Source organism: Globicephala melas, chromosome 21 (assembly GCF_963455315.2).
Source record: "Globicephala melas chromosome 21, mGloMel1.2, whole genome shotgun sequence".
NCBI lineage: Eukaryota > Metazoa > Chordata > Mammalia > Artiodactyla > Delphinidae > Globicephala > Globicephala melas.
This window is the reverse complement of record NC_083334.1, coordinates 14,125,479-14,148,214: the sequence shown is the minus strand read 5'-3', so window position 1 is coordinate 14,148,214 and position 22,736 is coordinate 14,125,479. Positions and strand designations below refer to the sequence as shown.

General features: G+C 39.9%; 1 protein-coding gene across 3 annotated transcripts in view; it reads right to left on the bottom strand.

Annotated features, from left to right (window-relative positions):
• Nucleotides 1–12,689: 12,689 nt before the first annotated feature.
• Nucleotides 12,690–22,736, bottom strand: part of CYP4V2 (cytochrome P450 family 4 subfamily V member 2) — a 21,282-nt gene continuing 11,235 nt past the window's right edge. For 2 of the 3 annotated variants that reach the window (XM_030831363.3, XM_060291790.2), the window contains exons 8-11: nt 20,401–20,503; nt 19,456–19,590; nt 19,183–19,362; nt 12,690–17,951 (exon numbers count right to left, since the gene is read on the bottom strand). In XM_030831363.3, coding sequence (XP_030687223.2) covers nt 17,779–17,951; nt 19,183–19,362; nt 19,456–19,590; nt 20,401–20,503 — 591 coding nt within the window. In that variant the 3' untranslated portion in view covers nt 12,690–17,778. Of the gene's footprint in view, nt 17,952–19,182; nt 19,363–19,455; nt 20,110–20,400; nt 20,504–22,736 lie in introns of those variants that run through there. The other variant, XM_060291791.2, reaches the window with a different exon arrangement.

The following is a 22,736-nucleotide window of genomic DNA, read 5'->3' as shown; positions in this document are numbered from 1 at the left end:
TGTGGGATATTCCCGGACCAGGAATCAAACCCATGTCTCCTGCATTGGCAGGCAGATTCTTTTGGTTTTTTTTGCTGTACGCGGACCTCTCACTGCTGTGGCCTCTTCCGTTGTGGAGCACAGGCTCCGGACGCGCAGGCTCAGCGGCCATGGCCCACGGGCCCAGCTGCTCCGCAGCATGTGGGATCTTCCTGGACCGGGGCACGAACCTGCGTCCCCTGCATCAGCAGGTGGACTCTCAACCACTGCGCCACCAGGGAAGCCCTGGCAGGCAGATTCTTAAACACTGTGACACCAGGGAAGTCCACATAACTTTCTTTAGATCTCAGTGCACTAAGACACCAATGGAGAGCTAAGAAGTGACTGTCTAGCTGTTGAGTGACAAGCAATCCCAAAACAGCAGGTCAGTTCCCTTTGTTCATAAGGGCACCTCCTAGTGGTAGGACTTGTTGCAGTTCATAGAGAGGAAAGCTTGTGAAATACTTTGTGGGGTTTCACTTAATTATGTTTCTGTTCAGAGCCTTCCCATGGACCTTGAAGAAGGGCTAGAAGCTCTATGGAAATCAGGATGGTGCATGTCCTCTGTTACCCAGATCTTTCATTAGTTTATTGGTCATGTAACTTAAGCAGAAACCAGACTCTTGCACTTACACTAGCTACCCGTGCTTCCCTGGCCAAGCTGCTTTCTCTCTCCAAATTTCAGGTCCTCGCTTAGAACATTAAACACTAACTAGCTCTAAGGATCTCTATGTGGTCCCCTGAAAACCTAAAAGAAATAAAAAATTTAAAACCTTTTAAAATACGTTTGATTTAAATAAATTTTAGAGAAAGATGTTACGGTTCAGAGAAGACTTCATATTTTCCAGAGAAAAGCAAAACAAGATCTTAGGTTTATAAATGGAGTCATGATTTTTAAAAAATATTCTGAAGACAAAGAGAAGAATATAACGACAAGTCAGTCCCCATTTCAGAACTTGCTGAAGTTATAGGTACCAGAGGAAATATTGTGTTTTGTTCAGGGACAGTATTGCTGATATGAGTGTGATCTTCCAAATCTAGAAAGTGTTGCCAGTTTCCTTGGCTTATTTCAATATTTGGAGACAGAGAGAGACAATCTCATTTTATGTCTATCATAACAATGTTGCCGTTATCTGAACAGTTTCTGAAGGTGTGGAATAGCCAGTGCCTGGTGGCCAAATGCCTATGTAGAAAGATGACCCCAGATCGGGAACACTGGCAGGTCCTTTCAAAGCTCTTACAGGAAGGGATGTATGGGGGAAATAGAACTTACTGAAGGAGACAGTAAGGAAAAGGTAAATTTGAAGCTTAGCCCCAAGGTAGGAGGCCAACGTAAAAAGGTGCACTGTACTATTCTCCTAGGTTCAGATAACCCACCTCTTCCTTGCAAAAGTGCATGTTACACAGGTTTCTTCGATTCCACCCGGCAGAACAAAATCCAAGCTTACCGGCTTTTCACCCCAAGTGAGGCAGGCAGTAGTAGGTATGAACAACCACGCAGGTGAGGTCGAGAGAAGAATTTAGTATCTCTGAGATAGGCTGAGACCCAGAGGAGGTGGTGAGATTAGAATGATCCCAGGCACTGTGCTAGAATCTGGAGTCACATATCTTCCAGTCTGTTTCACTATCAGAAGAAAACACTTTTTAATCACACTCTTTTGCCATTTTATTTCACAACAAACAGTCGTGGAGATCCTCAGTTGTTTTCTCTCCCATTACAGCATTATTACTGAAAGTTGAAAGCGTTATGCTTCGGCCCTTTTTACCCTTATGACAAGGACAGGAGGTAGACACCACTCCCCACGTTTTTGCAGATGAGGACCCCAAGGCTCAGTACTTGAATTGAACGCAGGTTGTAAAACGAATGCTCTAAGCTGGCTACCTCATCAAAGACTGACCATCGCCATCCTGTGTTTACTCTAAAATCCAGTCCATGTTCTCAGCAACTTTGGTGTAGACTCCTGGTTGTTCCCTGCGGTCACAGCCTTTGCCCCATCTGGTGATGCCCACCAAATGCCATATTCCATTGTGTTTACAAACCAAGGGACCACCTGAATCACCCTGTGTCACAGTGAGTAGAAAAAATAAAATGATAGGTTATGACAGATGTGCCTTTAGAATTCTGTAGTCACACCACACACAAAAAATTTCTCAGTTCTTCAGATACTCCTGGGCCTCAGCTGTTGAATGGGGTGAAAGTGACTTAAGTCAGTAGCGTATGGCTGCATTTTCTGTTCATTCCAACAAAGAAATTTTGACATCATCACCCAAGGTGAGATAAATCTAACGCTCTTCTATTTTAGCACAATTATTGTATTACAGTTGTCTTCCCTTAGATGTGGCATGCTCCTGCAAAGATTGTGAGATGTATAATATATAATATATAAAAATTATAGGGCTTCCCTGGTGGCGCAGTGGTTAAAAGTCCGCTTGCCGATGCAGGGGACGCAGGTTCGTGCCCCAGTCCGGGAAGATCCCACATGCCGCGGAGCGGCTGGGCCCGTGAGCCATGGCCGCTGAGCCTGCGCGTCCGGAGCCTGTGCTCCACAACGGGAGAGGCCACAACAGTGAGAGGCCCGTGTACCGCAAAAAAAAAAAAAAAAAAAAAAAAAAAAAAAAATTATATGTGTATATTCGATTTGTTAAAGACTTCTTGTGAAGTTTTCAGATTATTTGGTTCTGAATTATTTGGAAAACTATAGTGAAGTACTCTTGGAAAAAATATATTTTGAAATGATTTTTCTCAAGTGGCCTGTTACGTGTTTTCATAATCCAATGCATTACCTTCCGGGCATCTTTCTCTCCTTCTTTATGGCCAGCACAGAGCATCTGTTTGGTTATTTTATAATCTCTGTAACTTTTCTGGCATTCATCATTTGATACCAAAGGAACATTTGTCTTTTGTAGGGTATTTTGGATTTTCCCTATGAGGTAAACAATGTACAACTTCAGAAGGAGGCAATCAAATAAATAGAGGAGTAAGACTACAGTCTTAAAACAAATGAGAATGATGACTTTTACATTAAGGTCATTTCTTTGGATAAAAATAGTAAAGGTGAGAAGGTCGAGTTACACACACAAACGAAGAGAGAGGAGAGAGAGAAGGAGAGAGAGAGAGCCCTGTATTGGGCTCTAATGCAGCGTTGGGACCACCCTAGAGCCTTAGGTTGACCAAAGAACTTTCTTTTTCTCTGCTATCCTCTCATCTCCATAAAAATCTTTCAAATTCCCTCTTATTGCCTATGTTCTGAAAGCCTAGACACTCTTATCTTTCAGTTTTTGTTTTACATATTCAAAATAATTTTAAAATTAGTATTTTTATCAACAAAGTGAAAAGACAACCTACAGAATGGGAAAACATATTTGCAAACATTTATCTAATAAGGGGTTAATATCCAAAATACTTCAAGAATTCACACAATTCAAAAGCCAAGAAAAAAAAAGAAAAGAAAAAAAAAGAAACCAAATAATCTAATTGTCAAATGGGCAAAGGACTCGAATAGACATTTTTTCAAAGAAGAGAATGACTGGCCAAAAGGTATGAAAAGGTGCTCAACCTCAGTAATCATCATGGAAATGCAAATTAAAACCATAATGAGATACTACCTCACACATGTTAGAATGATGATTATCAAAAAGATATGAGAGGGCTTCCCTGGTGGCACAGTGGTTGAGAGTCCACCTGCCGATGCAGGGGAACGGGTTCGTGCCTCAGTCCGGGAGGATCCCACATGCCACAGAGTGGCTGGGCCCGTGAGCCATGGCCGCTGAGCCTGCGCGTCCAGAGCCTGTGCTCCGCAGTGGGAGAGGCCACAACAGTGAGAGGCCTGCATACCGCAAAAAAAAAAAAAAAAAAGATATGAGATAACAAACGCCACTATGGAAGACAGTATGAAGAATCCTCAAAAAATTAAAAACAGAACTATCATATGATCCAGAAATTCCACTTCTGGGAATATATTGGAAGGAAATAACACTGTGTCCAAGAGCTATTTGCACCCCCATGTTTACGGCAGCATTATTTACAATAGCCAAGACATGGAAACTTAAGATGTTTCCTCTGACAGATGAAGGGATAAAGATACTGTGAGATAGATATATATATATATAGATAGATAGATAGATAGATATAGATATAGATATATATATATAAAATATTCCATCATATATATAGGCATATATATGTGTGTGTGTGTGTATATATATATATATATATGATGGAATATTATTCACCCATAAAAAACACTTCTGTATGGTATATTTGAAAGTTGTTAAGAGAGTTGTTCCTAAGAGTTCTCACCATTAGGGGGAAAATTTTTTTTTTTTTCTTTTTCTTTTTTTTTTTTTTGGTGTGTGTATCTGTATGAGATGATGGATGCCAACCAAATTTATAGCAGTGATCATTTCACAACACATATAAGTCGAAACACTATGCTGTACACTTTAAACTTATGCATGTATAAGTTTATAATTGTATGTCAGTTATATCTCAATAAAACTGGAAAAAGTATACATATATAATTTTTGAAAAAAAACAAACCTTTGACAATAGAAGAATATTTTGTTCTTTGAGTAAATGTAAGTGAGCATTTTTCACAAAGAACAATTTATTTACAAATAGTTTAATTTCCACCAGTGTCCAGGCTCCCCTTGGACATATTTTGGGAGTGTTCACCATAACATAATATCTTCAGATGGGCAGTTTAGGAAATTAGAACTCAACTAATTAAATCATTTTTTATATTTTTCAAAAAAAAAAAAAACCACCAGACTCTTGAAGCTGGAAGAGAACTTATGGGTCATCCATACCTACCTACAACTGCATCCTCTCAAGGATACCCTTGACAAGTTGTTCAACATTTATTTAAGACATTTATAGTGACAAGGAGCTGACTACCTCATGACAAGGCTCACTTGTGGATCATTGCAGGTGTTGGAATTTTTTTCTTATTTTTATCATAGTAGTATCTGCCTTATAAAACTACACAGATTAATCTAGTCCTTTTCCCAGTGAAAAATTTAAAACAGTCATCCTGACTCTTTTTCAGGTTTAAAGAACCTGCTTCTTTAACTGTATCTTATTTTCCATGATTTCTAGATATCTCACCATTCGGGTTACTCTCCTTTGAAGTGTTCCACTTGTCTGTTGCTCCACACAAAATGTGGAGCACAGAGCTGAATAGAAAGTGCAGTCACAGTCTGACCTGTCCAGATGACAGAAGGACAAGGGCTGTCTTGTTCCAAAGACCATGTTCTTTTTTAAAGCTAGTTTGTTTTTCATTTGTTTCGTTTACTGAAAGCACTACAGGATGTTAGTGGGAATGACAGAGTAAGGACCTCCCAAAATCCTCTCCTCCATAAAAGTAATGAGAGCGCTGGCAGAATTGTCAAAATCAACATTGTTTCAGAACTCTAGGAATTAACCAAAGGTTTATAAAAGTCCAGGGAGAGTTTATTCAAGAAAACCAGCCGAATCTCAATAAGAACAGCAAGTTTTGTGGGGTTTTAACTTGCCCTGTTCCCAGCCCCTCTCCCCAGCTCCACAGAAGCCTTGAAAACACCCTCAACTACGGGGAAATCCAGCAGCCTAACAGCCCCGGGAGGGGGCAGATCGGAGCTGGAGCTGCCCCAAAGCTCGCTCCCCAGATCATTGTCATTATTTGACTGTGTGGAAGTTCTCAGGAAAACCCCACTCCCAAGGATTGAGTTTCTTTCACCTGACTCAGAGCTTCCTCAGTGTTAACAGCGTTTTCCTTGGAAGTATTTGTCACAAAAAACAAGTATGGCCATTACACAACATTGTAGCTGCCTAAGACAGCAATAACAGCTGGGACAAACCACAAGCCAATAAAAATCTTAAAAGGAAAACCAGGGAAAGCCTGAAAATCTCTGACATATCCCTGGGCATCTAGAAGGCCATGAGCATGTATAGAGCTGACTGTGTGCATGACCGAGGCTGTGCACAAGCCTGTGAGAGATCTGAGGAAGCCCTGAGCTGGCTGACATTGACCTTTGTGAGCTCTGTGTCAGCAGAAAGTGGAGACCAGGGCAAAGTTGCAAAATCCCTGCGGAGGCAATGTAGGCATGCCCTAACTCTCACAAAAAGCCCCTTGTTCAAGGCTGGGAAACTCACTGGTTCCAGGCACTGAAGGAAACTTCTGTCCCATCATTAGCTAACTATGAAGAAAACCAAGCAGAGACATCCGTGGCCATGTATAACGAAGACTAAACACTTTACACAGTTAGTTCAGGAAAGTCACCAAACAGTAACAACAACACAAAATGGTAACAACAAAAATCTCTGAGGAAGGAGGGAATTTGATTTCCAGAGTTGTCACATGCTAGTGTTTAAAAAGTCTGATTTTTTTTTTTTACAAAAAATTATGAGACATGTAAAGAAACAAGGAGCTATGGCCCCTGCACAGAATTAAAGGTCAGTATAAACCATTGCTGAGGAAGCACAAACATTGGATTTACTATACCAAGACTTTACATCAGCTATTTTAAATATGTTCAAAGAACGAAAGAAAACCACGTCTAAAGAACTGAAGAGAAGTATGAAAACAATGTCTCACCAAATAGAGAATATCAATAAAGAGAAAGAAATTATATTTAAAAAAAAACCCAAATGTGAATATTAAAAAATTAAATAATCAGTTAATTCGAAGCAATGAATCTGGAACACACTGTGGAGGAGGTGTGTCTGGGGAGGATGGAACAGATTGGGAAAGGTATGCGTAGTTGCCAACTTCCCAGTCTTCCCAGGAGCTCCCCATTCAGGGCCTGGCACAGGGTCGGCACTTGATAACTGTGTAGAAGTGACTGTTGGCTATTTGGCTTCAATAACATGTTATCATTGACATGCTGATATGCTAAATAAGGTAGAATGTCATAGCAAAGTTTCTGGATAATTCAGTGAAAATTACCTCTGTGTCTGAGACTACAGGGTTTCATTGATTCATTATGCTAGAGTCATTTCACTAGATAACAGACACCACCAAGAAATGACCTTATAGTTTTCTCTACAATGTCACTGTACTAGTTTCCTATGGCTGCTGTAACAAATTATCCCAAATGTAGTGGCTTAAAACAACACGGATGTATTATCTCACAGTTCTGGAGATCAGCAGTCGAGAAGTCCGAAATGGGTCTTACTGGGCTTTTTAATCAAGAGGCCGACAGGGCTCCTTACCTTTTCCAGATTCTAGAGGCCACCTGCATTCCTTGGCTTATGGACTCTTCCTCCATCTTCAAAGCCAGAAGTGTAACCTCTTCAAATCTCTCTCTTTCTCTGTCTCTCTCTCTCTCTCTCTCTGACTCTGTCCCTTCTGGTATCTCTTTCTTTTATAAGGACGCTTGTGACTACATCGGGCCCATCCATATAATCCAGAATAATCTCTCATCTCAAAGTCTTTAACGTAATCACATATTTAATAAGCCTCTTTTGCCCTGTAAGGTAACAGATTCCAGGTATTAGGATGTGGATGTCTTTGGGGAGCTCTTTTTCTGCCTACTACAATCACGGAGTGAAGTAAGAGCCATACAATTACCAATTTCCGAGTCTGCACAGGGCTTCAGTGAGAATCCAGATTCCACGTTAGCCAGCACCTTTATACTAGTAGGTGTCCCTCGTGGACTGTACTTTAATAGGCAGTTGTTCCTGAATGTGAAAAGCGGAGGTTACTTTGCTTCCTAAACTTCCAGGTACCTGCAGAAGTCCATTTCCAGTTGAAAATGATCCATGGTCAGTGGAAAATAAACAAAGCAAGACCTTGGTGGTGACTGGGTTAGGGTTCTGTGTTATTCATCAAATAGACATCCCCCCTCTGCAGAGGGAGGGTTAAGGTGAGGATGCAGTGGGAGCCATTCTTCTGCATTATTTGCTGAACCCTCATTCTGCAAGCACAAATGGAAATTTGCAGACCAAATGGAAATTACTCTTTTCAGGAGAAATGGCGCCAAAATTGAGTTAATAAGAAGAGTGGTTAGATCTAAAAGCCCTGTCCGGTTTTCAGCTGGGAAAAAAAAAAAACAGGTTATGAAGAATACAATTAAATCCTAAAAACACCATGAGAGAGAACAGACACTGTGAATTTTACTCACGGGTACCCTGCACTGAAGAAGGTTTGCGTGGTGTATGTGAAAAATGGGCAGCGGACGCTATCGGTGCACCTTGCTTGGCATTCTTCAACACTGCTCACCTTAGATACATTGAAATTGACTCCTCTCATATCAATTCCTTTATAAATGTTTTGGTGGCAAGCTGTCCAAATAAAACGCATAGAGCAAATTCAATCAGTTTCCCTTCTGGAAGTAAATCATCAATTTGGGCCGGGTAGTGGTTTATTTTTTATTTTTTATTTCATAGTGGAGCATAGTTGATTTACAATGTTGTGTTAGTTTCAGGTGTACAGCAAAGTGAGTCAGCTATACATATACATATATCCATTCTTTTTCAGATTCTTTTCCCATATAGGTTATTACAGAATATTGAGTAGAGCTCTCTGTGCTGAACAGTAGGTCCTTGTTGGTTACCTGTTTTATATACAGTTGTGTGTATATGTTAATCCCAAACTCCTAATATATCCCTCCCCTCCATGTTTCCCCTTTGGTAACCATAAGTTTGTTTTCGAAGTCTGGGCTGGGTAGTTCTGAAGGATAATATTCCATTTTTGGCAACTGCCCCATTAATTAGGGGATTTAGAATTTTTATTACATCACTAAACTATCAAACTCTACTTGAAATAAACACATTCCAATATGTTTTGGAGTGCTAGCATGAAAAAGGGGTTAGTTTACTTCCCAGACTGCAAGGTCTGTGCAGCAATACAGGTAATATTTCATGCTGGAATTATCAATGAGCAGTGGAAGAGAAACATTCACCCTTAACTTTATGTCTTATAGATAGTCCACTCACCACAGGAAACTGTAGCAAACAAGCAAATGAGGTAAGCTGCTTGTCTGAATGAAATCATCCTAAAAGAGAAGGCAACACACACATAACTCTAGTGGTTGTAGATCATATTCAACATGAACCTTAATTTAAACTGTTACAGATTTTCTTGTAAATGTCTGAATAGCAAATCTAAGCACACAATTACCAGTATAGAAAGCAAGGGTTTTCTGTACATTTTGTACCCAAGGACTTGGCACAAGATACAAATTGAGACCTCTAGGCTACTGTTGTGTTTATTGTTCATTTGGCACCTATGTTCTTAGTAATTATGGCAATTAAACACTTGTGAAGCCTCTTGATTTGAACAAGAAGAAAATTATTGTAAACCACAGCAATAGTATCGGTCCAGAGTCCCTAAGGAACGATATTCAAAATCTTCAAGCCCGTTTTAAAATTTTAAATCATTCAGTATTCTCTTTGATTTAAAAATATCTTCTACTTAAATATTTCCACATATAAGAATATTAATTCCTTCTACATTCTCTAGATACACAGGGAATTAGAACATCAACTAGTAGTTTCTTCATGCTTAAAGAAGAAAAAAAAACTATTTGGAAGCAATCAGAATAACAGAAATTCTCTACCTGAAAACACAATTGCTTCGTGGTTCTGGAGGTGAGGGTGTCTCTCGCCACTTAAAAATGGCCAGTCTTTGAGCTTTCCCTATGGGGCTCTAGGCAGGCAGTATTTGCTTGGCTCTGATATTGACTTTGCTTTTCTGCCAACAGTTTCAACTTTTCGTCCTGTCAGCATACTCTATGAACGTCCCATTCCTGTATTCAGCTATTAAATACATTAACTATTTCATAATAAGACCACAGAATTCATGTAGGGGCTTCCATTTTTTAAAAGATCCATAATAACATTCCTAGTTATTTCGGGGTCATAATAAATCTTAACTAGACTTTTCCAATATAATAACCTGGATACACAACTGAATAAGGGGTGGGAATGGATAGATCATCCTGGAAGGCACGAAGACCCTTTTGGCAAATGGTATCCATGCCTTCCTATATCCTAGTGAAGGAATCCTGTAACACTGAAGTTTTAAGGATGGAAGGGAATTGGGCAATTTTTAGGTCTTCCTGCCATCCAGTTCAGGAAATAAGACATAGCAGGGATTGACAAACCACTGTGCACAGACTGTTTTTGTAAATAAAGTTTTATTGGACCACAGTCATGCTCATTCATTCCTGTATTATCCATGGTTGCTTTCACCCTACAGGGTTAAGTAGTTGTGACAGAAACAGTACGTACGGCCTGCAAAGCTGAAAAGACTTACTATCTGCCCCTTGTCAGACAAAGTTAGCAGTCCTAGCATAGAGTTTAGACTTCTCTGTCAGGACACCTAGACCTGAAAGGAACATACTGGCTTTCCTAGGAGGCTGTTCCTGTTCAGGGAATTCTATTTTATTTTTATTTTTAAGAAAAAGTCTCCGTATATACTGAAGTATACCTCCTTGCCACTTCTATCCATCATTCCTAGATTAACCTACTAGATCCATACAAAATGATTTATTCTCTTTTTTGTGCTTTTAAAAATATTTAAAGACTATAATCCCTTGCCCACTAAATCCCCTTTGTTTTCTAACTATTCTTCAAAAATGCAATACATCTTTCTGGCTAGTAAATTAGATTTTTAGGGAGTTAGTTCTTAAATAAATATTTAATGCATGTTACTGCAATGCAGAACAGTGTTTATTAAAAATGTAGGATAATGTTGCCAATAAAATAGTTTCTGGCTGTAGTGAAGTAGCATATTTCAAATATTCATGCTGTACCGCCATTTAAATTCAGGGTATCAACTGGTACACCAGCAAACGACAAAAGGGAGTCCTCTGGCTTGTGCAATGTTAAAGAATTTAAATTGGAGATTTCATCTGCTACTGGCCTCATCAGGAAAAAAAGGTGACTGGGAGAAAAACTACCCTCTCTCCGAATCACAGCAGAAACCCTCAGAGGTTGTTTCCCTAAAAGGTGCAATTACCAATTTTAACCTATTTAAATATACTTCTGTGTTTCTTTTGAATTTTTCTTACAGTGAAACATATGTTCTCATAATACATTAAAACTAAAAATTTCTTTGTAGATTCAGAAGAACCAAATCAGAATGAAGTTGGAAAGAGGCAGTGGTAGGCAGAATTCTGAAATGTCTCCCAAGATTTCCCACTCAGATCCCAGGGACTGAAGAAGCTGGGGTACCCTGTCTGTCCATGATTACACTATGTTACAGGACAAAAGCAATTCTGCAGATGTAATTAAGGTTACTAAACAGTCAACTTTGAGCTAATCAAAATGGGGCTTATCTGGGTGTGCCTAATCTCATCACATGACCCCTTTAAAAACAGAGTTTCCTTCTGCTGTTAGTATAAAAGAAGTCCTAGAGACTCAAAGTTTGAGAGCGACTGGGCAGGAGGGAGGCTCTCCATTGCTTCCTCTAGAACCACATGTTTACAGCGGGTGTGGTTTGGGGAAGCAAAAGGATGAGGAGAACAGAAGGTGGGGATATCCCACGATAACTCCAAAAATAAAGAAGGTGCTGTTCCTAGCAAAAGGGGGTCAAAGTTAAATGTTTCTATCAGCATCTCATTAGATGCTGGAAATAGATGCATTTGATCCAGATACCTTCCAGGGTAAAAACTGACCCTTCTGTGCCCAGTATCTCTTTGTGAGAAAGGTCTGTTGGTTCAAAGCTGACATTCTTTGGTTGTCTGTGACAAGGAATAGAACATCAATTCAACAGTCCACCACCTGGAGAGATTTCTAAGCTGTAAATCCCTGCGACCCAATGATGCTTATGGTTTTTGCTGACTCCCAGGTAGCCCTAAGAGATTTTACTTTTTGCTATCAGCTAAGCAAAACGTTCTGGTATTTCTATTTCTCCTCTAGTTTATTCTTCAGAGTATGGGAAACTCTAAATCAGTCTGTGATAACAGCGTGAGGATCATTTTGTTAGAAAGCCTGAGTGACACTAACGACATCAACTCAAAAGTACTTTTACTTTAAATACATTATGAATCAGTCATCCACTAACTTATCCTTTAAAATCATTCATATTTCAAACTGACATCAATTCTTAGAATAAAATGTAGCACCCATGTTTAAAATTTATTTTTCTTGAGATACCTCTTTTGAGTAGAAGTAAGACAGGTAATGGGGATATAAATGGATATTTGATCATCCTTTAATTAAAAAAAATCAGCATCTGCATTTCCATACTACAGAAGATGATATAATTTCTCATTTCCAACTCTGACATGGTTTTGGAGAATTTCCAATTAAAAATATGAGTAACAGATTATTCTGGGGCTAAATGAAGATTTTAGTCCAAAAGGTAACATGTAGCAATATTTTACTTTACATTGAATTTCACATTTAATGTAGGGTCACTTCAAACAAACAAACAAACACAAAGGTTTAAACGTAAGTGCATAAAATTGATAAATAAGACTGATTTCCACAAATAAAACTCCAATTATCCAAGGTCATCTGGGAACAAGATTTTCTACGTATATCCACTTTCTAGATAAGAAGGTTAACCATAGGATGGGACTCTTTTCTACTTGCATCACATATGTTCCTAACTTTTCCGACCAGCTTAGGGGCTGGGTGGTCTACACTGGCGTCTTTTGGATATTAAAGTGGGCTGCAGCCTATGGTGTTTCCCAGGTGGCTTTGCTTTTGTAAGCTTTTTATTTGATATCCATTGAAGAATACATCTTCCATCCTCTTAATTTGTCATTTCTATCAGCTATGGCCTTGGAAAAACTGAAAAAACAATTTTATTAAAATTACTTATTAAATGAAGTTTTAAAAAGTCACTGAGTGAGGGACTAGAGACATTGTCCATGGCATTAAAATTCAGGGAGTGGGCGTCAGTTATCAGCTTGACAGTTATGTTCTGGAGGATTGAATTTACTGAAAGTCCAATACTAAGTGAGACATGACTGGGTTACCTAATATAGATGAATGGCTTCTCTTTTCCTTTAACCATGAAAGAATTCTAGAAGAAATATGCCAAAATCAGAGGCAGAACATCTGTGTTCTAATGACGTATCGAGACATGAGTTCCATAAAGCAAGAGCATATTGTAGAAGTGTCACCATAATGGGAGTGGAGAGATTTAAAGACCTCTGTTGCCAACCTTATCACCCACTAGTGGCCTAAATTTGGGAAGAAACGTACATTTCCACTGAATTCATTCCCTTCTAATAAAAGGGAGTGCAGTCATCTCTGGGTATCCACAAGTGATTGGTTCCAGGACCTCCCGCAGACACCAATCCATGGATGCTTAAGTCCCTTATATAAAACGGTGTAGTATTTGCATATGGATACACACATCCAACTGTATACTTTATTTTTTTTCTTAATTTTGTAAATATGTATTTATATTTAGGTATAGGACAACACTAGAAATAGATATACCGAGATATTACTACTATCTCCATAGGGTGATTTTATGGGTGATTTCTATTTTTTCATCTCTAATTTCCAAATAAATCTTACATAATGAACATATTTTCTTTTTATTAGGAGATAATATTTTCTTAAAGAAATAAGAAAACAACGGAGGATTTCACATCAGAATAAACAAAATACAGGGTCCTTAGAATCAGAGCTGTATTTGTCAATATCCGTTTTTTGTTTGTTTTTGAATGAGTTTACTCTTTTTTGAATTTTATTTTATTTTATTAAACAGCAGGTTCTCATTAGTTATCCATTTTATACACATCAGTGTATACATGTTAATCCCAATTGCCCAATTCATCACACCACCCCCACCCCCACCCGCCACTTTCCCCCCTTGGTGTCCATACGTTTGTTCTCTACATCTGTGTCTCAATTTCTGCCCTGTAAACTGGTTCATCTGTACCATTTTTCTAGGTTCCACATACATGTGTTAATATACGATATTTGTTTTTCTCTCTCTAACTTCACTCTGTATGATAGTCTCTAGATCCACCCACATCACTACAAATGACTGAATTTCATTCCTTTTTATGGCTGAGTAATATTCCATTGTATATATGTGCCACATCTTCTTTATCCATTCATCTGTCGGTGGGCATTTAGGTTGCTTCCATGACCTGGCTATTGTAAATAGTGCTGCAATGAACATTGGGGTGCATGTGTCTTTTTGAATTATGGTTTTCTCTGGGTATATGCCCAGTAGTGGGATTGCTGGGTCATATGGTAGTTCTATTTTTAGTTTTTTAAGGAACCTCCATACTGTTCTCCATAGTGGCTGTATCAATTTACATTCCCACCAGCAGTGCAAGAGGGTTCCCTTTTCTCCACACCCTCCCTCTCCAGCATTTGTCGTTTGTAGATTTTCTGATGATGCCCATTCTAACTAGTGTGAGGTGATACCTCATTGTAGTTTTGATTTGCATTTCTCTAATGATTAGTGCTGTTGAGCAGCTTTTCACGTGCTTCTTGGCCATCTGTATGTCCTCTTTGGAGAAATGTCTATTTAGGTCTTCTGCCCATTTTTGGATTGGGTTGTTAGTTTTTTTAATATTGAGCTAAATGAGGTGTCTATATATTCTGGAGATTAATCCATTGTCCGTTAATTCATTTGCAAGTATTTTCTTCCATTCTGAGGGTTGTCTTTTCGTCTTGTTTATAGTTTCCTTTGCTGTACAAAAGCTTTTGTTTCATTAGGTCCCATCTGGGTTTTTTTTGTTTGTTTTTAATAAATTTAATTTATTTATTTTTGGCTGCGTTGGGTCTTTGTTGCTGTGCGTGGGCTTTCTCTAGTTGCAGCGAGCGGGGCTTACTCTTCATTGTGGTGTACGGGCTTCTCATTGCAGTGGCTTCTCTTGTTGAGGAGCATGGGCTCTAGGTGCACGGGCTTCAGTAGTGATGGCATGCGGGCTCGGTAGTTGTGGCATGTGGGCTTAGTTGCTCCACGGCATGTGGGGTTTTCCCAGACCAGGGCTCGAACCTGTGTTCCCTGCATTGGCAGGCGGATTCTTAACCACTGTGCCACCAGGGAAACCCCCTACTTGTTTATTTTTGGTTTTATTTCTATTACTCTAGGAGGTGGGTCAAAAAAGATTTTGCTGTGATTTATGTCAGAGAGTGTTCTTCCTATGTTTTTCTCTAGGAGTTTTATAGTGTCCGGTCTTACATTTAGGTCTTTAATCCATTTTGAGTTTATTTTTGTGTATGGTGTTAGGGAGCATTCTAATTTCATTCTTTTAGATGTAGCTGTCCAGTTTTCCTAGCAACACTTATTGAAGAGAATGTCTTTTCTCCATTGTATGTCACTTTAAATATATCATGCCACTCCCTTCTGGCTTGTAGGGTTTCTGCTGAGAAATCAGCTGTTAACCTTACGGGAGTTCCCTTCTATTTTATTTGTCATTTTTCTCTTGTTGCTTTCAATCATTTTTCTTTGTCTTTAATTCTTGTCAGTTTGATTACTATGTATCTCACCATGTTTCTCCTTGGGTTTATCCTTCCTGGGACTCTCTGTGCTTCCTGGACTTGGGTGGTTATCTCTTGGGTGGTTATAGTTTTTGACTATAATCTCTTCAAATATTTTCTTGGGTCCTTTCTCTCCCTCTTCTCCTTCTGGGACCCCTATAATGCAAATGTTGGTGCATTTAATGTTGTCCCAAAGGTCTCTTAGGCTGTCTTCATTTCTTTTCAGTCTTTTTTCTTTATTCTGTTCCATGGCAGTGAATTCCACCATTCTGTCTTCCAGGTCACTTCTCTGTTCTTCTGCCTCAGTTATTCTGCTATTGATTCCTTGTAGTGTATTTTTCATTTCGGTTATTATATTGTTCATCTCTGTTTGTTTGTTCCTTAATTCTTCTAGGTGTTTGTTAAATATTTCTTGCATCTTCTGGATCTTTGCCTCCATTCTTTTTCCGAGGTCCTGGATCATTTTCACTATCATTATTCTGAATTCTTTTTCTGGAAGGTTCCCTGTCTTCACTTCATTTAATTGTTTTTCTGGGGTTTTATCTTGTTCCTTCATCTCATACATAGCCCTCTGCCTTTTCATTTTGTCTGTCTTTCTGTGAATGTGGTTTTTGTTCCACAGGCTGCAGGATTGTAGTTCTTCTTGTTTCTGCTGTCTGCCCTCTGGTGGATAAGACTAACTAAGAGGCTTGTGCAAGCTTCCTGGTGGGAGGGACTGGTGGTGGGTAGAGCTGGGTGCTGCTCTGGTGGGCAGAGCTCAGTAAAACTTTAATCTGTTGGGTGGGGCTGAGTTCTCTCCCTGTTGTTTGTTTGGCCTGAGGTGACCCAGCACTCGAGCCTGCAGGCCCTTTGGTGGGCTAATGGTGGACTCTGGGGGGCTCATGCCAAGGAGTACTTCCCAGAACTTCTGCTGCCAGTGTCCTTGTCCCTTGGTGAGCCACAGCCATCCCCCACCTCTGCAGGAGACCCTCCAACACTAGCAGGTAGATCTGGTTCAGTCTCCTATGGGGTCACTGCTCCTTCCCCTGGGTCCTAATGTGCACACTACTTTGTGTGTGCCCTCCAAGAGTGGAGTCTCTGTTTCCCCCACTCCTGTTGAAGTCCTGCAGTCAAATCCCACTAGCCTTCAAGGTCTGATTATCTGGGAATTCCTCCTCCCGTTGCTGTACCCCCAGATTGGGAAGCCTGGTGCAGGTCTCAGAACCTTCACTGCAGTGGGTGGACTTCTGTGGTATAATTGTTCTCCAGTTTGTGAGTCACCCACCCAGCGGTTATGGAATTTGATTTTATTGTGATTGTGCCCCTCCTACCCTCTCACTGGGGCTTCTCCTTTGTCTTTGCATGTGGGGTATCTTTTTTGGTGAGTTCCAGTGTCTTCCTGTCAATGACCGTTCAGCAATTAGTTGTGATTCCGGTGCTCTCGCAAGAGGGAGTGAGCGCACATCCTTCTACTCCGCCATCTTGAACCTCCAACTGTATACTTTAAATCATCTCTAGATTACGTATAATACTTAATACAATGTAAATGCTATGTAAATAGCTTTGCTTTTTGGAACTTTCTGGAATTCTTTTTCAAATATTTTCGATCAGCCATTCGTTAAATCCATGGATTCAGAATTCGTGGATAGGGAGAGCCCCCGGCATAACTTGATAAACTCTAAGGTCCTTCGAGCTCCAAAAGCCATAAACCAACTCCCTGAATCACTGTGAGGGACGGGAGATTACCAAGAGGAATCTTTTCCAGTAATACATGGTATAAAAAGGTAATTGTGATGCTCTGAGGAATGAAAGGAAGGCTGTAAGTACACCGTCCAAAGGGAAATAGGAACAGAACCTCTGAGTCAACTTATAAATGATCTGCTGTAGATGATTAAATCTGAAAAGTATCATAATTGTTATTCTTCTCATAATTGATGCCACTGATATAATTCTTGAAACTTAAGCTCCTTATGTCTAAGTACTTAATTACTCACCCTTTTCAAACAAATGTATATATATACATGCATGTATATGTTCCTGAGTCTACAAGAATACCTTAAAAATATTCTGGAACTTCAATTAAATTATATCCTTTGGGTCCATTGATTGAAATTGGATTGGCCTGTGGATCCCTCTGCTGAGAAGGTTTTATGTGTTTATTTGGGTACAGTCATCAGTTTACTTTTGGGATCAAGACCAGGGGTCAGAGCTATGATGGTGATGGAGATATGAAAACTCACGCTTTGGTAGACTTGACCCCAAGGTAAATGGGGACAAGAAAAAAATTAGGTTTAGGGATTAAGAATATTGAGTTCATGATCTACAAATTGTAAATGCAAAGCTTCCTTTAAAGAAAGACCTTTTTGTGGTAAGAGAGCAGCCCAGTAGTATAGTTAGGATTCATTTGTGTTTCTCCTCTTCAACTTGATCCAGATGCCGTTACTTGGACGAAGAATCAGTTCTCCTGCCAGACCAAGTTCTTCTCTTTTTTGGGTGGATTCTACCCAAAAATGCCTCAGGATGCAGGAAAGAATGGTCTTTTCTTCCATCATGGCAAACTTTTGACCTTCAAATTAATGTAAATAGCAACACTTTAGTGATAGATGTATCTCAAATGTGAGAAATCACAAGTCCAATTAGAGGAAGCAAGCAATTTTATATTTTTGCAGTGGGCCCTGGGAGAATCAGAATCACTTGGGGTGCTTGTAAAACATGAAGATTCTTGAGTGCCCTTCCTGTTCCCACCCAGTGCATCTGAACAGCTGAAGTGGGCCAGGTATTTGTATTTTAGCAAAACCTGAGATGAATCCTGGGCTCGTTTAAGCATGAGAATCACCACTCTCGACTGATTTCTTATTTGGGCCTTTAACTTAAATTTAATTTACTTGAGAGGTACTAAATAAGCGTCAGATTCATCCATTTAAATCTGGCCTTAATTTACAAATGTCTGCATTTACATAAATGATAAAATGCTAGAGATTCTGAAGCTGAAAGTGTTTATAATGCATGGTGACATGCATTCACTTTGCTTAAGCACTTCATCTGGCCTTGTGGTAAGCATTTTGTGTTTTGGTTTTGCAAAATGCAGTTCTTAAAATCAACAAACACAGAAATTAAGCTAAATATAACTAATTGTTATAAATAGGTTTTGTACCATATGAAGTGTGTTCTATTTTAATCTAAAAGCTACAACATTTTCAAACTCTACCATGAAACTATTTATGCTTTATGTTATGGGCTAAATTGTGTCCCCCCAAATTCATAGGTTGAAGTCCTAAACCTCAGTATCTCAGAATATGACTATTTGGAGATGGGAACTTTAAAGAAGTAATTAAATTAAAATGGTCAAAAATAAAATAAAATAATCAGATGGGTGGACCCTAATCCAATCTGACTGGTGGTCCCTATAAAAAGAAGAGATTAGGACACAGACACACACAGAGGAAAGACCATGTGGGGAGACAGGGAGAAGAAGATCACTTACAAGCTAAGCAGGTATTTATTACCAATCCTGCTGATACCTCGATCTTGGACTTCTAGCTTCAGATTTGGGAGGAAATAAATTCCTGTGTTTAAGCCACCCAGTGTGTGGTACCATGTTATGGCTGCCCTAGCAAACTAATACACTTTATGACAGTCACATTTTAAAACAGTAATGTATAGTAAAGTGGAGGGAAGAGGAAGCCAGTTTTTTAAAAAGACAGTTGCCTGTGGGCTGCTACATCTCAAGAAATTTTTGTGTGAAACCCCCTACTCTGCAGGCCTGAAAGGTCAAACAAGTTCTGTTAGATACAAACCTATACAGTTTCGGGGTCCAGCAGAGAAGGGCACATATGCGTATGAATGACGTCCTTTCGAATTCTCGGGAAAGAACCGTTCTGGCTTGAACTCCTCAGGATTGGGGAAGTACCTTGGATCTCTGTGCAGTGCATAGGGCATGATGATTACTTGAGAGCCTTTCACGATTTTGTAACCCGCTGTCAAGAAGTAGTCAATAGGCCATGAGTATGGAGCAAGACAGACATTAAAATAATCCACTCTCCCTCCTATTCAAATTATAGAATTCTTACCAACTTCACAGTCTTCATTAAGATTACGGGCAAAGAAAGGAACAGAAGGAAAAAGGCGAAGGCTCTCTTTAACAACACATTCCAGATATTTAAGTTTCTTCAGGTCATCTAAGGTAGGAGGACAATCAGATCTCCCTGGTTTAAGTAAATACATGAGATAAACAAGGAAAGGATTATTTGAGCTTAGGGGATGGGACACTGAAGAATACATGCATCAAAACATGTTAAATACCTACAGCTAAAGTAGAGTTTCTAGTATTACCCATAATCAAAATAAAATGAGATATGCTCAGTAAAAGAAACCAGACACCAACGGTCACATGTTGTGGGATTCCATTTATAGGAAGTATTCAGAACAGGTAGTAAATCCATAGAGACAGACAGTAACTTAGCAGTTGCCAGGGGCTGGGGGAAGAGAGGAGAGTGGCTGATTAATGGGACAGAGTTTCCTTTTGGGGTGCTGGGACTCCAGTGACATCACTGCTGGCATCAGCCTAGGACAGCTTACCTGCGGACTGCGGGTTGTGTCATAGAAAAGTTTGTCCTACCGGCTTAATGCATCTTCTCTCTCATTCGTGGCCAGACGCAATGCTGTATGAAACAGTTTTCCTTGACCCCGTGACTCAGTGCTTTATGTAGATATGTCTGCTTCATCTATTAAGCAGTGAGATGCTTGAGGACAGTAACATTTATCTGTGCATCCCCAGCATCTAGCCCAGTGCAGTCACATGCCATGCAATTAGCAAATGCCTGTATTCTGTAAGTGATGAATAAGGCTTTGCTAAGAAGACTGGGACTGGAAGGGATCCCATAGGGGAGGCTTCCTGCTTATTGCTGTTTATGCGATAAACATTGGTCCTGCTGTTTATGCTTCATGAGCAGGAACGGCACTTGCTTCCATGGACGTGGTACCCACAGTGTAACCAGTGAAGGGACAAAACATACCAAACGCTTCCTCCAGTTCGTTGTCCACTTTTTGCTGGACTTCTGGATACGAACCCAATAGATACAAGGACAAGTTTATTGCAGCTGCGGTCGTATCGTGACCCTACAAATGTAAGGAAAAAATAGTGGAGTAGTATTGCGAAGATTAGAAGAGAGAACTCTATTTGGAATTGTCTCTGGATTTGACAGCTGCACTGCGATTCCAAACAGAATAAATTAATTCAGTACAGTATTTCACCTTGGTGAGAAACAAACAAATAAAACAATCCCTTCAAAGGTAAGGTTCATGCTTAGATAGATATTTCAACACTCTAAGGTCCTTCGAGCTCCAAAAGCCATCAATCAACTCCCTGAATCACTGTGAGGGACGGGAGATTACCAAGAGGAATCTTTTCCAGTAATACATGGTATAAAAAGGTAATTGTGATGCTCCGAGGAATGAAAGGAAGGCTGTAAGTACACCGTCCAAAGGGAAATAGGAACAGAACCTCTGAGTCAACTTATAAATGATCTGCTGTAGATGATTAAATCTGAAAAGTATCATAATGGTTATTCTTCTCATAATTGAGAAGAATTATGCATATGTGGTGAGAAGTGGCTAGGCTGTGCTAATAAGGGGGCCTTCCAAGGGAACTAGGTGCTCTTGACTGTTTTTAAGGGGAAAAAGCCTGACTTTTATGAGCCAGTTTACCAGATCTGTACTCCTCCACCTTCTAGCATTTGTAAGGTAGGCTTTACCTGTCAGCCCTGGACGCCAGGGTGTCTGTGTGTGGTTCTGAGTAACATCCTGCATGTCAGGAAGTTGATAAATAGCCTCCCGTAATACTTGCTGAGCTTCAGGCAAAATACTAAGTACTTTGCAGAAACTAATTCAATTTTCCTTTAGAAAGACTCTGTGAAATACCTGATACAGATATTTACATTTTAGAGATTAAGAACAGACGAAGAATTTTGTTTTACAGGAGTTCTGCAGAAAAAAAAAAGTTTGGAAAATCAATAATAATATTATAACTCTATGAATAAGACTTTTAGGGGAACTAAACCGAAAACAAATTGTTTCCTCTATGGAAGTTCTTACTTTTCCATTTTCCCCATGCAACAAAAGTGATGGTTATAATTTTTCTTTTTCTGGGCAGAAATCTCCAAAGCATTTGCTTCATAAAACAGCTTCGAAGTTGAATTGTTTGAGGTTTATTCTGCAATTTTATAAAATACATATTTTCCGAGTCTCTGATATTGGTGCCATTGCCTCTTCTCAGGCTTGCTGTTCCTTCACAGAGACTACCCTGAGCTGTGGACCAGATCTGACCCATTTCACTCAGTTGTTTACCAGTCACAGGAGGAAGTGCTCTTGCTAAAGAATTCTTAATAACTTCGCTTGAATTTATAGGTGGAAGCCTGATCCCAATGTGTAAGAGATGTCGGCTGAACTTCCTGCTTCCACGCGTCTGCTACCCGAGGAAAGCAGGATTAAGCAAAGCACAAAGCACACAGTTTATAGAAGTGGGACAGGGCAGGGGCAGGAACCTTAGTATCCAGTGGCCAGCACCTGGGGCAGGAAAGGTGTGGTCGTAATAACCTGCAACCTCTCTATGGAGGAGGTCACCATATTATAATCATACGAGGTGTGTCTCCTATTTGATGCAAAGAAGAAAGAACTTAGAATTTCAAACAATGTTAGAGCTGGAAGAAACGGATCATTATTCTGGTTGTTTTCATGAAAGTGAGAGGTTTTTGGTAGGAGAAGGAAGTGTGTGTGCACGTGTGCATGAGAGTGTATGTGGGCGTGTGTGTGTGCGTGTGTATGCAGGGCGGAGATGTGAGATGGTCTCTCCACTTTAACTTCAAGTGATAATAGCCAATATCCACCACACCCTTCCCATGCTCCGGGCAAGATTCTTCGTGCGCTTTAAAAAATCATTCATCTAATCCTTATAATTATCCTGCGAGGCCCGTGCTATAACAGTGAGGACACCAAAGCCCAGAGAGGCTCCATGAGTTACCCGAGGTCCCACCTCTAGTACAGGTTAGAGGTGGGATTTGGCCCCAGAGACCCCAGCTTAACACTGCTCCACATTTTAGCTAATTTAGATGTCCATTTTCTGCATAAAATTTCTTTTCAGTGAAGCACTCTGCTTAAAAAAGAAGTTTAAAACCACTGATCTAATCCATCTCTCTATTTTATACACAGGAAAGCTGTGACAGAAATCTGAGATGATTGGCACCATCTCATAAGGCTAGTCAGCATGGAGCCAGAATGAGAACTCGGGTCTAGGGACCCTTGACACAGCTTGCTTTCCTATACTGTGCCCCCGGGAGAATGTGCGATCTGGCAG